The sequence below is a fragment of the Harpia harpyja genome, chromosome 14 (genome assembly GCF_026419915.1).
Source record: "Harpia harpyja isolate bHarHar1 chromosome 14, bHarHar1 primary haplotype, whole genome shotgun sequence".
NCBI lineage: Eukaryota > Metazoa > Chordata > Aves > Accipitriformes > Accipitridae > Harpia > Harpia harpyja.
In genome coordinates, this window is record NC_068953.1 from 38,497,146 (window position 1) to 38,515,133 (window position 17,988).

At 43.6% G+C, this 17,988-nt stretch overlaps 1 protein-coding gene across 5 annotated transcripts in view; it reads right to left on the reverse strand.

Annotated features, from left to right (window-relative positions):
- Positions 1–406: 406 nt before the first annotated feature.
- Positions 407–17,988, reverse strand: part of BBS4 (Bardet-Biedl syndrome 4) — a 43,937-nt gene continuing 26,355 nt past the window's right edge. For all 5 annotated transcript variants that reach the window (XM_052806958.1, XM_052806953.1, XM_052806954.1 and 2 more), the window contains 10 exons: positions 17,072–17,125; positions 15,171–15,298; positions 13,294–13,348; positions 11,712–11,780; positions 10,294–10,446; positions 9,991–10,162; positions 9,441–9,510; positions 5,611–5,752; positions 5,013–5,223; positions 407–3,590 (listed from right to left, as the gene is read on the reverse strand). In XM_052806958.1, the coding sequence (XP_052662918.1) occupies positions 3,439–3,590; positions 5,013–5,223; positions 5,611–5,752; positions 9,441–9,510; positions 9,991–10,162; positions 10,294–10,446; positions 11,712–11,780; positions 13,294–13,348; positions 15,171–15,298; positions 17,072–17,125 (1,206 nt within the window). In that variant the 3' untranslated portion in view covers positions 407–3,438. The remainder of the gene's footprint in view (positions 3,591–5,012; positions 5,224–5,610; positions 5,753–9,440; positions 9,511–9,990; positions 10,163–10,293; positions 10,447–11,711; positions 11,781–13,293; positions 13,349–15,170; positions 15,299–17,071; positions 17,126–17,988) is intronic.

A 17,988-nucleotide genomic window follows, 5' to 3' on the forward strand; every position in this document is an offset into this window, starting at 1 on the left:
CAGTCTACCTTGTAAGCTGTATGATTTAACCTGGTTAATGATACACATTTTTCTGAAAAGGGGTGAAAAAAGTCCTAAAGCAGATGGTTTCTACTTCCCTAGAAATTAAGCTCATTATTCTTTTCCATCTTAAAATTTCAATTATGGGGGGAAAAGAGAATTTTATAATTATGGCTGATGGCAGAAACAGGTTCTGGAACATAAGGTGTGATTTCCAAAATCCCTAAATGACTTAGTACAGTCCTGCTGAAAAATCCCTTGTTTAATTCCAGCCGAAAGAACAGTCCAGCCTCACTTGCATCATTAGATAGCAAAAAAAAAAAGCTCTCCGTAAAGATACTATGAATTTACTGTATGCAAATGCCATTGTCACAATACCCAGGGGGAGGAGAGGTGACAGGACAAGGAATTGCAGTTCTATTTATTATCCAACTGTAATTACATATTTAAAACCGCTTCCTTAGACATGAAGCTCCCTTCTGCTCTGTTCAAATCCAGAAAGTAGCAAGGTGCTGCTGCTCCTTTTCTTAGAAGGAGAATTGGTTAATCGTCTGCGTAAGCTTTTCACCAAAATATATATTTATTCTAAATAGCTTTACAGTACCTCCAAATGTAGTATACCCTATGTACTAACATGTAACATTTACCCCATAAAAGCATCCTAACAGCCAAGAAGGTAATGGGTTGCACCAGTGGGACTGGGTGAGAGAAGAGAGATCGTTGTTCCTTGTGTCTCTGGTGGGCTGTAAGTTGAGAACAGCAGTGGGACGAGGGCTGCTCCCATCTATTGAATATAGCAAATGAGTTTGATTGATAATGCTACAGTCTTTTTTTACAACAAGCAGAAGGCAGGGGAAAGCAGCTAGTAAAAACAAAACAAAGGGTCATAAGCAGCTGGAGGGAAAATCTTCCTGTATTAGCAATGCTGGTGCTCAGCTACCTGTAACCACGTTGTTCTGGTCACTGTTCGTTGTATTGGAGCTTCCATGGCTTGAAATGAAAGCCTTTATGATAACACTAGAAGATTGCAGCAGTCAATTGCTATCGGAAAAAACTGTCTTGAGCTAAAGTTTTGGGGGTGAGGTAAAGAGTTCCCATACCCTGCCTACCCTTTCTCTGCAATCTTACGCTCTTCTTCACAGGCACTCTGTTACGCTGCAGTAACTTTCAGTGTAAAAAGTTTAATGTGAATAAAAAAATCGCTGCACTGTACCTGATTTACACTGCTTTGTGTCTGGTTTGTTTAAATTTGCCAGTGTTCCACAAAAGAGCCTCTGTTTTCTTCAACTCCTACCACAAGGGGGGAAACCTTACAGGAGTGCTACCCTGAAGTTGTACTGATACAAAACCCGTCAGTAGAGGACAGCTGGAAAAAAAAAGCCACATTTGAGATAAGCAGGCAGTTTTGGCAATCAAAACAGTGGAGAAAGTGAAGGGTTCCTACTCTTCTAGTGTTCTCCAGGGAGTAGCATAGCACTTTAGTTCCTGGGTGTGCTCTAAAGATGCATTAATGTCATTCTGGATAATAGCAGCTAACCACAAAGCACAACTGAAGGATGTTCATGTATCCAGAGCCTTGGTCATGCTGTTTTCATGTTGTTGCTACAGAGAAGTTGCCATTACTAACCCTCCTCTGTGGGACTTGCTAATTATGGAGTGATAAAACATAGCAGTGCAGAACTAAAAGCAGGAAATAAATACATTTTAAAAAGCTGGGTAGCTTAACCAGCAAATACACTGAACCCTGAAGCTTCAGTTTTGTTGGGGAAGCACTACATATTCTGTTTGGAAAACTCCAATTGAAAGTCCCACAGCAATATTAGCTTTGTGTACTTGTCGGTACACAGAAAGGAGGATGAGAAAAACTATGCTTAACCCAGTTACTGGTTCTTTATGTAAAGTATGATGGTCCTGCAGTTGTTTTGAGGACCTGTATCAAGCTCTGGATAAATCCCAGAGGCAACAAACCGATAGTAGCAGAGAAAAGGAAGGCTAAGATTTTGCTGTTCAAGGATAGAAACATTTTCAAAGCATCTCTAGTATTGTATGGGCATTAAAGTTCCTTGCTCTGCTCACCAACGGGCTGCTTTGCTGCCTTGCAGCTAGCATAAATGATTTCTCCTAAAATGCAACTGTAAGGAGGGCATAACTGAATTATTCAAAGCATGGCTGCTGTCGTACTAAAACAATTTAAATTTAGCATTGAAGCTGACCTTATTGTCTTTTCTGAAAGGGCTTGCTCTTTTTTTTCCTGCAAACCAATCTTTCCCCCCATGCTGGGCAAAACAAACTCTCAAGGAAGAACTCCATTCACATGAGCAGAGCTTCACTGAAGCTCATTTACCCTGTTTCTCAGCAAACAGTTAAGAATTTGGCAGACTTTGCTGCTGCAGCTAGCTTGCTTCCAGAATAGCCAGCCACTGAGCACTTGCCTTACTGTGGGCCAGCTTTGCAACATTCTTAGCTACCACAAAGAAGCTTACACTAAAAAATAGGTTGGATTCAAGAAATAAGAAGAGTGATCCTGGGATCAGAAGGTGAACAGTCCTAAAGAAGCCGACTCACTTGGCTGGCCAACACACATGCCATTAGCCCAGCACAGCAGGTCTGCTTCGGCCATCCACCCTCCACCAGGCTGCGTGTAATGGAGCAATCACCTCCAGACAAACCAGCTCACCTTTGCTATGCAGCTCCTCCGTGTTTCACAACTGCCACCGCTAAGGAAAGTGTGGGCTTTAAAGTGCTTCTCATGCCCTGTGACCATGACATTGCCCTGCTCAGGAATACCAGCTCCCAGCTGTTTCAGCTTGCTTGCTTCAGCCTTGAGAAAGCATTTACAAAGTCTTGCCCTTGTGAAACGGGGAATGACAAGCCCCTGCTTCACAGTAAGCCAGGCTGTGCTAGCCCCGAGCCTGGCTTACTGCTCTGCGCTTGCCCTGGTGAGATGCGCTACCTTCACCCCCTCTCCGAGAGTATTACCACTGACCTTACTCAGCCTGTGTAGGGCTTCCTCAGCTGCTTACAACTTCAGCCACTGAAAGAGTTTGATCCTCTTTGGGGTCCAGGATGCTAAGTCACTACTGCTGGCTCTTCTGAACGTACTGGATGCTTCAGCATCCTTCTGGAGGACTTACACCGAAACACTGAAGACTGCCAACCCTGTAGAGAGATGGATCTCCATCCTCCAGTCCCTTGTGGTAAGCTGTGACCACGCTAACAGTAGCTATGCAAAAACCTCTTCCGATTGCTGCAACGACTCCTTGGGACAAGGTAGAGACCACATGCTAAAATCATTAACAGAAAACAGCTGCATTTAGACTAACTGACAGTGGGGTGAAGCCACCATGGGACAGGGGAGAAGGCAGGTCCCTTTCCACACAGGTCAGCAGGCAGCTCTAGGGATGCTCCTGCACCTGCCTGTCCTGACCAGAGTCCATCCTAGTCTGCTGCCTGCTGGCTGTTGTGTTTTTCTTTATTCTGCTCCTCGGCTCCTGTTGGTGCCGAGGTCTCCTCGGGGCTCATTTCTGAGCCTGAGTCTGGTTCCAGAGGCAGCGAGGGAGGCTTTGCAAGCGGAGCTGATGCTCCAGCACCTGGGGAGAGAACACAGTTATAGTTAGTGTATGACTACACTTTGTCTATTCTTTTTGCCCTTCCAAACAGCACAGAGATGCAGAACAATCACAGCTGTTAATTACCCTCAGATTTCTTCCGTCTAGCATTAGCTGATCGATAGCACTCAACTCTTTAGTGAGTTACCCAGCCAGAGACCTTACAGTACCCAAAGTTCTGCTGAAGGGAAGCTAAGGTACAGTATCTCATTCAGCTGGGCTGCTGTGAGAAGTCAGTACAAACTTAGGAATTAACTCATGCTTTGGAAGGGAAAACAGTTCCACTGAAGCTGGTTTATACTGAAGCTGGAGCCAAAACCACAGTATCATTTTCAGTTCACAGTTTAGCAAACTTAGGGCGAGTTTTCAGGCAGTTAAAGTAGCTACTTACAGAATAAAATCAAAACAGAACACTTCCATGCTGAAGTTGTTTCTGCACTTAGATTTAGGCTGACAACTCATGTTATGAACCAGCTCCCTTCTCTGATATGGATAATAAAGTCCTTCAGGTAAACCCTAAACTCCTGTTATGTTTTATTTTTCAGCTTTTCTGGCTAAGTCTTCCCTGCATGGAAAGTTTATTCCGTGCATGAGAAATGGAACAGGTCCTTAGGGGTGCCAAAGAAAGAGGCCTGGATTACACAACCTCTCTCCTGGTTCAGTCCACAGGCAACAAGTCTAAGAGTGACAGAAAATCACCATGATGAGCAATATCTCTAGCGCATTCCTCCTCGGAAGCCAAGGGGTGAGAGGAGGTCAGGCTATGAGCGGTGGCTCAGGAGATGCTCCTACCAAGCCCCAGCAAGAAGCAGCATGTACAGCTATCGGCGTAACGCTTCTAAGGCTGACACTATCTCCTGAGCAACCTTCGGTCCACCGGCCTGCACTAAAAGGTAACCCAGCAACATTTTCAAGGGAGTGACCTGGCTGAACAGCTTCAAAGCAATCCAGCTGCAGTTATTTTTGTAACAGAAAGGATAAAGTGCTTCAGAAAATTGTCCGTCATCTGCCTTCTCTCCAGAAGCCAGTCTGTGCATGTCAGCTCCTGGGCTCTTCCAAAGGAAGACAAGAGGTCTGGTTTCTGAAACCACCTCCTTTCCAGAGCAAGATCTCAATCCCGTGCTGATGGAGTCTTGCCCATCGCGGCTCAGACAGGAAGGGAAACTTTACTGGCTTTCCACACCCCTGCAAAAGCAGGATAGTATAAAGCACCACAGGCAGCATCATCCTTCCACACCTCCTTAACTCAGAAATCTGGGAAAGTTATTACCAAATACTAACATTGCTACTGTGTAAGCAAGTCAATACCTTCCTAAACAAGTGCTGTAACTGTACTCAAAGGAAGAGAGATTTGTCTTCTCCCCTCCCACAGTTCTACTTTAAAGAGAAGCAAAAGAGAAGTACCTGGGGGAAGCTGCATGGTTTTCCCATACCCTGCAGCTGAGGACATGGCTTGACCCAGGGCCTGGTTAGAGCCCAAAGGCTGCTGAGTGCTGGAGGATTTCCCTGACAGAGCAGCTCTCTGCTTGGATTTAGACTCTTTAGAAGGCTTAGTCCAGACGAGGCTCTCCCCTACCTGCAGAGCAGCTCCCATCTTCTGAGCAACCTCCACCATCTTCTCAAGAAGCAAAAAGAGAAGACCATTGTAAACAGGAACACTTCAGACAACAATAAAGTCAACAATAAAGTCAACAATACTACAAAAAAAAGCCAAAACCCGAGAGCTGTGCAGAGCTGGCTACTGCCTTGGTGCTCAAGGGAAATATCTCTACTAATTCATTCCCTTAATTAAGAGGGAATCTTGCTGTGTATTGATTGAAGGACTGGGCTTCAAAGAGCAGAAATGAAGCACGCAGCTCTCAGCAGGCAACTGCTCTACTCAGAAAATCTCATAAGCAGAATTTCTCCCTAATAATTGGACTCCAAAGTCAAATTTCCTCCTCGTTTGTTGCCAGTCTTAGTGTGGCTACCTAGTTCCCACTGACAACTGTTAGGCACATACCTCAGGGTCAAAGTCAGGAGTACTGCTCTCCTTCACTGCGTTGACCTTCTTCTCCATCTCCTGGTACTGGCAGAGGGCTCCCTTCTTGTCACCCTGGTTATACAGCAGGACAGCATAGTTCAGGTTGACGAGGGGGTTGCACCTGCAGCAAACGCACAGGATGCATCGCATTCACTGTGGGAACACTTATCCTGACTTGAATAACGCTAAGATGTGCCCAAGCAGCAAAGCTGGAGACACCTTTACTGCCTGGCACAGACAAGCCATGGGGTACTCTGACACCAAAGCAGATGAGGGGATGCACAGCCAGAGTCCTTTGGGAACACGATAGAGTCCCATGTGCTTGGTGAGAGACCTGGTGCCTGGGCTCAGCAAAGTATCCCGGTATCGATGACAATATAAATGACTCTGCTGATTGCCTCACCCCCTGCAAGGCTCTTCTGTGCGGCAGCCAAATTCTTTGTGCTTGGGGACCATCTCAGGACTATCTTTAGTAAGTGCCTGGTCTCCTAGTCCCTTGCTCCTGGGGCAGGTAGAGCAGTGATGGGGGCTTTCATCATACTGTGAACGCTGATCTCTGCTCTGACTTATATCAGGCTCTCACAGCTCTTCCAATTTGTAGGAGAGCAGCTTGTCATGGGACAGGGCAGTGGAACAGCCATGCTTATTAATTGTATTTTACAACCCAACATGCTACAGAACATGCTGTTTACATTTCATTTTCCTCATCTCTTCTCTCTCATTCACCCAGTGAAAGCACACATAACTGTATGTACTGTTATAGAGGAACAGTAGGCGATACCTGTTAACGAAGGACTCAAAGAGGAGACCAGCACGGCAGATAACACACTTATCCTGTGCAGTTCTGCCTCCCTTCCTGATGCAGAACAGCATATGAAGATTTCAAAAAGGCAGAATTGCTCCATATATTCTCATTTTACACAGTATCCATTTTCTTCACTAGGATACATTAACCCCGAACAGCAATTTTTCTTCTGGCATAGCCAGGCGTGTGAGCAAACTAAACCAGAGGGAAAGAGTGAGCTGACTCCCTTGGCTCTGTAATTGATAAGTGAAGCTCTCAGAGAGCTGATCCTTCCTTAATTGCCTGACTGCCAAACTGCTCTGACCATTCTTTAGCCGTCTGAATTTCACCCTTATTTTGAAGAAGCAAAATGCATGTGTATTATCTGACAAAGAAATGAAATGCAAAAGGGTCACCAGCCCCAGCACGGGAGCTCATGCAGACACTTGGCTCATCCAGGCTGCAGGATGAGACCTGGAAGAGCAGAGGTTGCATTTGGCCAGCACAAGGGACGTGCTGTCGAGGGGTGCATGGAAGAGCACTGTCTAACCGCAGGTCCCTGCAGAGGAGCCGCATACATGTATCACTCACTGCACACAGGTCAGCGAGAGATGCTTTGTAGTTTGCTCAAAAAATGTGAGCGAGGGACTGGTGCCCTCTCCTGGAGTGTGGCAGGGATAACTGGAGCTATCCAAGGACTCCAGCACCGGCACCTGGGGGGCCAAGACACAGAGAGCATCCTTTGTGAAAAGTGCAGAACGGAAGGCTTCTGCTAACACTGTTCAATAAACAAAAAGTGTCATCTGCAGGCCATGACTATCCATCCTTGGTAAGTTATATGACAGCGCTGGAAGAAAGAAGACTATTAGAAGAAATCTGACGGCATTTATAACCACTGGTTTTCCTTTAACTGAGAAACTGGAATACTGATCCTGCTGCAAAAAAACCCCTCCTCACTGTCTTTGCCAAAGCAAAGGAAGTAACACGTGACAAAATAAATAATCAAAACCCCATCTCTTCGCCTCCCCAAAAAAGCCAAAAAAGAAAATACGAAGAACCAAACCTACACAACAAAACACTGAAGACATCAGACAGTTCTGGGTACAGCCAATTTTAAAATTAATTGAACCTTTTGAAGCTAATTTGCCTCCAAGAGCTGAGAAGCAATATGACAGTGAGAAAAAAATCAATAGCTAAATAACCACAGAAAGGACAGCTATGAGCTAGAACCAGTACTAAGAAGAAACACCTTTTTTTAAAGATTTTTCCAAGATGCTTTCCATTCCAGACCCCAGCAGGGCACCTAGGCCAAATGTCACAGCACTGCTATAAAAGTATTTATGGCAATGGAAACAAACACGGCTATCTTCATCCCAGCCAAACAGTTCATAATATGCCAGCAAAGAAAGCCTGTGGGGACATGGATTCAGCCACACAATAACTGTCTAAAATATATGGCATGGCAGCTGAACAAGCTTAACAAAGTCTGGATATTCCTCCCAGCAGTCCCTGGCAGTTGGCATTCATTTTTGCTTTGACGAGGTTTTATTTTCCCGGTAAGACTATATAGCTGTAGCATCATGTAGCTATCTGGTAGTGCCAAATACTTAGGCAAAGTTGTAGAGCTAAATTTCTATTCCTTCTCTTTGACCAAAGCACACAAACTCATGACCAAGCAGTCTGAGCAATCTTTAAGGCCCTGTACTGCCTTGCTAGGCATGGAAGACTGATTTGGAAAGCCAGGCAAAGGAGTCAACTGGACTTAGTGATGTTGGTAGAAATCACTGATGCATAATTGCAAAATGCTCTCACACAGCAATACATTTACAAATATCTGACCATAGTTTGCACAGGTTCAGTTCGTCTGAGGAGGCTGCATAAACCTACTGACATTTGAAACAGACGTAGAAGTCATATTTAAACCTGTTTTGTAATTCTGTTGATGCATAAGTATGAAGAACTTCAGTGCCAGATGTGTGCTGGCTGTGCAGGGCTAACTGATTCAAGAGCTCTGGCATGCGTGCAAGCCGTGTAATTACCGGTAAACATGTGAGAGCATTTACTGCACCTCTTCACAGACTGAACTGCACTACAGTGTCAAACACTGTTTTTTGAAACCTGCTGCCCTTTATAATGGGCTTAGGAACTTCCAGAATTCCCAAAATTAAGCCTGGCCAGTGCACCTAGGTTAGAGAGGACAGAGGAAAAGAGACAGCATCTTCTCATGCCACCTTGTGGTGGCCACTGCAGATGGCAAGAGTGCTTTTGCCACACCTCTGTCACCAGCATACAGACTCCTGGGCTCAGAATTACCGTGCTGGCTGCTGTAAGTATGCAAATATTCACAGTAAATTGGGGAGAGAGACAAAACTGTTCATAAATTTGAGACAAACTTGGTTTTCTGCCTGAAATGATTAAATACTGCAAGGTTCATCTTAACATTTCTGAAACCAAGTGCTCCAATTTTAAGAGCTAGTTTGCAAACATAGACATTGTTAACAAAATGGAGGAGAAAGGACTACGCTGCTGCCCTTTTATATGCTTTATACTAACTTCTTGCCCACATTCTCCCAGCTAAGATCTTCCCTCTGCCCAATTCAGAACACGCTTTATTCCGAGCATCTCATTGCTCTGCACAGTGCTCAAACTTTGGGTTACAAAATATTCTGGGATGACTGGTTTTATTCTATTGAATCTGCTCCACTGTGTATAAATATTCACTGAAAGGAGGCCTGGAATCCAAAGTCATCACCACTGACTCACTAACTAAACAGCAGAGTAAAAACCAGCTTTGGGTTGGTCTAAAACAAAATTTCCCCTTCATTTTTCAGAGCTGACTTGAATTTAAAAAAAAAAAAAAATGGTTTTAAAACTGTCACTTGCACAGCTGCAGGAATAAAAATGTTTCCCTACTGCACACTGTTTAGGGTCAAAGTAGGCCGAGGGACAAAGCATGCAAAGGAAACCAGGTGCAGGGAGGCAGAGCAATGTGATCAAACAACTGACAGCTATGATTAAGACTTACTTGTCCAGTGCCACAGCTTGCTCATAGGAACGTTTTGCATTCTCAATGTCTTCAAGGTTTGTCAGAGCAACTGCACCAAAGCAAAACGTACACACACAAGTCAATGTTTCACAAGGACTTAATTTTTAGGACAATTCTGAATCTCATTACATTGTAAAATAAATAGGTGCTAGCAGGGTTGTCTGGACTGCTGCCAGGATTAACCCTACTAATGTCAATTCTGACAAATTATTTGTCTTGCTTGATCCCAAAAATGTCCAGTGCTGGAAATCCACACCCACTCCTTAGGCAACCCAAACCTGAACTCTTACACGTAGAAAGCCTTTTTTAATGTTTAATCTGGATCTGACTGCAATTTAACCTTCCTATTCACCACAGACAGAGAACAGACTATTCAGACTTTACACCTCTCAGTGACCTATTGGGAAACAGCTTCTTAGTATAGCCTTTATCCAATATTTGTTTACTTCAGCCTGAACTTTCTGTCTCTATAATGTTGCATCCCCTAAGCTGGATATACACAGGAGCTGGATAATAGAGCATTGCATACCTGCAAGGAGCATGTACAGCTCTCCCATCTTGGGCTGGAAGTTGATGGCAGCACTGAGAAAGTGGAAAGCAGATGCGTACTGCTGCATTGTGAGGTGGACTAACCCCAAGTTGTACAAAATCTTCCAGTCAAAGGGAGCCAAGTAGTTTGCCCGCTTCAGGCAACTGATAGCCTTCAAAAAAGGAATAAATGTGCTGTAACACAGCCCACCCAGAACAGACCTCCTGTCTCTGCTGCAAGAAGAATCTTGTTCTTGCATGAAGTTAGCTACAGATGAAAAAAGAAAGGAAACCAGATACTTACTGCTACATATTTCTTCTTCCCGAAGAAGCACATCCCAATGTTGTTCCACAGCGGAGGGCTTTCAGGCACAGAGCTGGCTACCACCCTGTATTTGGAGAGGGCAACATCAAAATCTCCATGGGCCTGCATCATGCTGCCAGCTGCCAAGGTAGCCTTTGAGAGAAGACAAGAGTGACCAGCTGAGGAACTGCATTTTCCCAAATATAGCAAGAAAACAACAGGACAAAATGAGTAAACTAAAGCCATCTCAAGAGCAACCATTCAACTTCTTCAGCTGTTTTCTTCTAGGGGCTGCCAAGACCAACAGTGGGGAGCAGATGGGGACTCCAGAATCTCCCCACATATAGCGGAAGACAGGGTAAAGAAGGGACCCAAGTCCGCTTCTTCCTGCACTATCTCAATCATAACTGTCTTGGAAATATTGCAACATGACAAGTGTTTAGGGTACGTTTTGGGGTGACGATAGTACCTCCTAGAGTCCAAGTCTCTGAGAAGATCTATGCACTAATAGATTCTTTTTAGCAACAAGCACAGATAGAAATAGTTCTGGTGCAAGTTAAGCAGAGAATAAAACATACTCAAGCAAGATATATGCAGCAAAGCTAGCCTAGTTCGCACTGACTGGTTGATACTGCAAATTAATGGAAATACACATGAGGAAAAAAAAGCAAGTGATTGCAACACACTGTATTTAAACCACGCTAGTTAAGTCCTTTATAATATTTCACAGCGACAACTAAAATTAGTAAGTGTAAAGATGTTTTCACAATAACATTCGGCTTGCATTCATACATCATTTGTCAACCACACATTTCAATACTCCACATCATTAACATTGTACAGAAGAAAAAAGAGGCAGAGAGAAATGAAGTAACATGCCTAAAAAGGGAAGCAGTTTCACAATCAGGAATGAAACCTAGATGCCAAGCTCGGCTTTCCAGACCAGAGCCAAGGAAAAGTCACATTTTTATATAACAGTTGGAAGCACAGACAGGGTTATTGGCAGATGGAAGAATAATACAATGCAATATCACTTGTATCTGTGCTCTGTGCCCAGGAGTCACAGGGACCCGGGCACAGCTCTTGGGATTTTTGAAACAATGTCTAGAAGACTTTCCTTCCAAAGTAAATTCCATTTTGTTAATTCCACCTGGTTTTGGCGCATCTTCAGATTAAAAACCAAAGGGATCAGTTTAATATCCCATATTCTGCCTTCTCCCCTTTCCCTACCTCTACACACATCCAACTCTCTACCCAGGGAAAGGTCCCAGAAATGTATTTCGGAGAAAGCTTTCTGGGCATGATCTTTTTCAGGATGTCCAGGCTAAGATATCCCTGGATATAGATGGCAAAGCTCTGATACTGGAATTAGCTTTAAGAGGTGTCTCATCATCATTCATTTCCACTCCTCACGATACCTTGTAGTTGCCTGGGTCGTAAGTAAGTGCATTTCCAAGGTGTTCAAAGGCCTTCTGGTAATCCCCAAGCTGGGAAAAGAAGTAAATAAGCATCAGAAATTCAGGAATAAGGGGGGTTAAGAAGAAGAAAACGTGCTTTTTGGGCACTAGAATTTCTGGTTCAGTTAAATATTCAGAAAAGTGAATTTTACAGTGGTCCCATTACACACACATGTTCTTGTTTGATAATTTACAAAACAGATTCTAAAAATCTGTTTTGCTGGGCTGGATTCACTGTTCTGCCAAAATAAAAGTTTTCATATAGTTTGTGCTTTGACTTTTCTATACAAGAACAAGCTCTGGGTTGATAGATAGTCCTCTGCTCCTTCCTCTCTTCCAGAAAAGAGGCTACAAATTGCTACTCTGCCCATCCTCAATTCGTTCACCACAACTTCCTCACTCCCCAGGGATCTCTTTTCACATGAGAAAGTCTTCCCTTGTCTTCTAATGGACTGCAAGTGTTAGAGGGCATGACTGTGTCCATATACAAGCACATGACTGTTTACAGTCACTAAAATCCTGTCGTTTTCAATTGACTTATGCCAGAATTGTATCAGTCCAAACAGCATGAAATTCTGGATATTGGTGTCCTTTTTCGGTCACAAAAATTGATGAGAAGCCCATCTGCCACTCCAGCAATTATACTGATGCATCAGAGTCCAGCGCCTTCTGTAATTATTAGCAAGTGGGAAAGCTGTAGAAGCATCTTTAAAACTCCTGAAGGTGAGTCTGTATCCAGAGACATGATAAACTGAACAAATGAATCACAGCACCGAGACCTGGGGACTAAATTCACAGGGCGAATGTTATACTCACACTACTTCTATCTTACAGATCCCCCTTCCCACATCATACTCCATTCTAAATCCACACATATCCAGTTAAGACATCCAAGGTTCCTACTGAACTTCCCTATCTCTAGAGCAAGACAATTTTTTTCAAGACCTACATTTTATTCTCGAACATCTAAATGATTAGGGAAAAGCTTCAGGATCTTTCCAAATCAGCACTTGGTGCAAGTTTTCTAGCCCATCAGTCCTTTCATGCACTACTGCCTATTTTTCTTTGCTTGCTCACTCTTTGGGAAGCTCATTTTTGGAATAATCAGGCAGTCCTTCCCATACGTTTTACAGACCCAAGTGATAAGCATGCCTTTGTTATTTAAATCGATTCCAATTTTGTTCTACGGTGCATTAACACTAACAATTTCATGGCTGCTTTTGTAGGAGAATAACTTGCTAGACTCCTGCTCCAGAAACAAGGTAATGACTAGTCATGTTTTGTTATACTGGGAGGATTTATAACAGAATTAGGGCAGTTGCCAAACAGAATTCCTGCTCTGGCTCAGGTCCAGGAAACCAATTGCTTTTAGCAGCAAAAGGAAAAAAGAACATACAGAAAAGCAAGCTCTGTCACGTTAAATGCAGTCTTTAGAGAAACGTGTGCAAGTCATAGGAAGGTGGATAGAAATTAACTCTATAAAAAAAACCTTGGTCACTTTTTAAATAATTAAGTTCATGTAATAGCTAACAGTCTTCAATACCTGCAAGTAAAGTAACCCCAGTGTTGTAAGGAGGTCTGTGTTTTCTGGAGAAAACCTGTAATACAAAAACCAGAGAGCGGCGTTGCTTATAAGCCCTTCCAGAACAAGGTAAAAACAGAACATGGAATTATGATGCCACATTATACTAGTATCACTCCATGAAATTAACTGTTATTATTAAACGCAAATATTAGAACAATTGCCATCATGGGGACTTCCTTTGAACAATATCACATCTAAGCTTTCCAAATGTCTTCTAGATATAATGGGAAGTCAACACAGCTCTATGAAATAGATCTAGATGCATAATAAGATAATGTGGTTTTGTCAAGCTTCAAAGCGAGTCTGCATCAGTGACCTGGAAATACAAAATGGGATTTTCCATCATTTCCCACAAACCACCCTGTAAATCCATCCCAAGCCTCTTGGGCCATGTAGGACAGGTAATCCTCAGCATTTCTGATGGATCCTACACACACTCATCATCAGACTTTTAATTCACCCTATAAAAAGATTATAAACCTGGTTTCGCAGACCAGCTGTGGACTGCTCACCATGGCTTTGCGCTACAGTGCAGCCCACAGACCAGAGTGCTCAGGCCAGCACTACCTGTTAATGTATCCCTGGCCATACACGCCACTCCATTCAGCACAGAGAAGCTTGAAAAAATATGTCCTAAGGGCTTTCAATTACTGTATGCAACTCCCAATCCTTCACTGCTAGTATGAGGTTCACACAGCAATGTTGTTAACCCTTTTAAAAGCATCCCCATTCCCAGTAGCTTTTGAAGACATAAATAGGATGAAAACAACAAAAAAGAAAAAGCAGAAAGAGACACTATATTTGTGGCCTCACTCACCTTAACAGAAGTAAGTTTTCAATTCCCTGCTATCAAGACTTAAGAAATCTAATACACACACTCACATTGGCACCTTTAAGCCTCAACCAGAACAAAACTGCCTGTGCTGATGGTATATAAACACCGAGCAATGACAGACTACCCTGGAGCTGGTAACAGCAGGCAAAATGTAATAGGCAGATGAGAACAAAAAAAAGAAAAAAACAGGAGCGAGGAAGAAGGGAGGGCAGGGGAGCACCGAGATAAGATACATAAACCTGGTAAGACGCTTAGCAAGGATTATTTATATAATAAACATTCTAGATTAGTCCAAATGTCTACCCAACCCAGTATACTATCAGACAGCAGCCAAAAGCAGATGTGTAAGGAAACAGTACGTGAAAAGAGCTGGTACAAAACGTAGATCCTCCAGTGGCTTCTGACATGCTCCTGCTTTTCTTTAGTGTTTGCCTTCATTACAAAACTATATTTTAAAAGCATTGGTAAATGAGATGCTCAGGAATGCCCTAAAACAAGATAGATCGGTACTGAGTAACAGTGACAGGGTGGGAGAAACTCACTGTGCACCAACCCATCTCTAGTCTGCCTACTCACATGCTTTCAAACACAAATCACTCCAAGTGAAAACAGTATGTGAAACCCAGCAACTGATTTTTGACAGACGATCAGGGTTAGAGAGAAACCCGGGGTTAGATCTTTTTGGTAGATAAACCTTTGGGATTTATGAAGTCAGCTTTGGATAGGTTTGCTCCCAGGCATTTCTGTCCATTTGTTTTTCCACTTTTTTTTGGCAGACCTTCAAACAGCTACCTTCTTCCATGACATATTGTCAGCAGGAGGAGGACTACAGCTGAGAGCAGAGACAGCTGAAGAGCTTGAAAGTGCCAGCTTTGCACAGAGACACTATAATTACCATTAGCTTTTTAATCATGTCCTCAATTCAGATCTGGGACATCAATCAAATTTCTCCTGGCATAGGATGGGACATGGGCAAATAGAAAAAAGGATATATTCTTACTCTACGGCTTTCTTATAGACTTCAATGGCTTTATCCATCTCCCCCTCCAATAGGTGAATTTTCCCCAGCATCATGTAAGTCAGATCATGTCTGTTGAGCTCCAGGGCATTGTTTAGCTGGTCTCGTGCCTAAACACACAACCACAGAGAATAAAAAAAAATAGTAAGTGATTACAGAGACCTCAGTGAAGCAATAGCCCAAGAGCAATCCCCAGCAGCTAGCACCCCCTGAGCGCAGAGAACCCTGCTAGCAAAACCCAGCCCAGCTAATTGTTGAAACAAGTTCTGCATCAGGAGCCATGTGGTTTTAGGGACAGAAAAAGGCAACGTGGCATGCTTCAAGCCAAGCCAAGAGGCAATGACCTCCCAAGGAGGAGAGGAGCACGGGCCTGTTCCTGTATTTGAATTTGTTTGGTTTGAGGGAAGCTCCAGATTTGTTAGGTTAACAGGTATGTTACAGTTTATTCTTCACTAAAACGCTTATTCCAGCAACAAGCATGGATTGCCAAGTAAACAAGAGGAGTGAATCAGCTTGTCAGGCACGTACCGATCCCCTCCAACAGGAGCCACTTTGAAGCATGTCTTCCTCTTATGTCCTCAGGCCTAACCAGCAGGACAGCAAAGTATGTTTGCTATCTCTGAACACGTGATACATTAGAAAGAGAAATGCTGACACAGTAATGGAATTCTGCAACACAGGATATTTGTTACCAGCAACCACTGAAGAGACAGTTATCCCCAAAGGCTTCATTATATTTTAGATGTCCTCATGGAGGTATCGCTGCCCAGGGTGACCAGTACATCTCAGACAAGATGTCAGCAGGTCCCAGTTTGGAAGGTGTTAGTGCAGACAACAAATCCCAAGTATGAACCTATACTCCAGAGCTTCTTGCTTAATTTACAGCACTGCCTCGAACAGAGAATGCAGCAGGGGTTTGCTGTGAGGGCCACGGCACTCCAACAGAAAGAGCAGCAGGGAACAGTTGGGCCAAATTGGGAACAAAGGGTTTCTAAATGTTGGTTTTTCCCTTACAAAGTAACCCCATAGGATCAGAAACAGCTCAGTGCTCACCACGAGCACCTAGGGGAGTGTTAAGTGAGGAGCTGGGAATGGCATGCTCAGACCAGAGAACAAAACTCAGTTTCAAGCTTCCAAGAAGTTCTTTGTTAGCTACAAAGCCAATAAAGTTAGTGCTGCCCTCACTGCAGCTATGCTCCAGGCTTGGTGCAAAAGGAGCTTCAGACACAGGAGCAAATCCTTTCCATGGAAGAAAAACGGTGCCTGCTGCACCTCCAGCAAACCAACCCCATAACTCTTCTCTTTGAATCCTGCCAGACCCAAGGGGCAGCAAGTTTCCTTCAGAAACTCTCTACATGAGGTGCAGCAGTTTGAGCTGTATGCTGGGGAAACGGTTTGGGTCTTTACCATCACACCTCTCTTTCTTCAAGAAGATGGAACTGGCATGCTCCTCACAAAACCAGCAGTGTTTATGGTTCTGGCTTTAAAAGGCTCAGAAACAGAAGCAGCTCTTGTTGGAGCGCAGCTGGTTTTCTGTCTAGTTTGAGGCAGCTCTTTGAGGTTTCTCAAACATTCCCTTTAAAACCAGAAATGCCCTCTGAAAAATCCTAGTTCAGAAAAAGCCTCCTGACCTGGAACAAGGCTAACCTCCGTTTCACTCTTACCCAACTTCACTAACTTGCAGCTGACACAAAATAATTCAACATGCAAACGAAAACAGAGATGGCTCACAAACTTTTGCTCCCAGAAAACAAACGCTGAAGCAAAAAACTTCCTTGATACCTATCACTGTAAATGATCCACTTCAAACTACTAAAGAAAGTGAAATTTCTGGGAACCCTGCTTCCCATTTGTCAAGCAGATAAGACGAGCATTTGCATTACCTTGTTGAAGTGTTTCAGGTACATGTAGCACACACCCAGGTTGTGGCTGATCTCCTGTATGAAAAAAAAACAAACCACAAACAAAACCAAATCAGCATGACGTATAAAATGCATACTACATAATCTGCCAGTGATTACAGTCATCACTGACCCGGATGGGGAGACCCCTGTGCCTGCCCATACCCTTCTTGCTTTGTAGATCAAGTAAACCTATAAATTCAAGTTACTTCAGGAACCTACAGAGCTTAAGTGTGATTGTGCAGACAAGACTACAGGCCACCGAGACAAAAAACACAGAAATGACGATGGTCTCTTCAGAGAACAAGGAGCAAAGACCAGTTTCTTCACTGAGATGTGACTCAGTTCCCAATGAGATCTCTGAAGCTAGGTAAGTTGCCCTTTTGGATGGCTCTCAATCTAGCTGTACAGTCATTAGGACACGCACAACGCTGCACCCAGCTGGACAAAATTTGAAGATGTGCCTAATTTTCCAAAATAGAAGTCAAGCACCAGAAGGGCTGATATCCCTCTGGCATCTTAAACAATTTTGCAACAGAGTAGGAAGATCACTTAGCAATCCTAAACACTCTGGTGACACTGTAGGGAACAATCATGCCTCTAATTCATCACCAACAGTTTAACAGACAAGCTACTTGCCCCTTTCCCCACTCTGGCACATGTTGGGGAGCTGAAAAGCAAGGTCCACTAGTTCCTTGTTTCTATTCTGGTGAGCATTTCACTGCTTCATCAGTTTAGACAGCCTTGACCTTTAAAAGAAAACTCTCTTATTTCCCCATTAACCCTCTTAGAATGGTATTTTCCTCCACACAGTCTCTCCAACTGTGGAGAACAGTAATGAATCAGTAACTCCTGGTTACTGCAGCTTGCAGAACGAGACAGTGCAAGGGAAGAACACA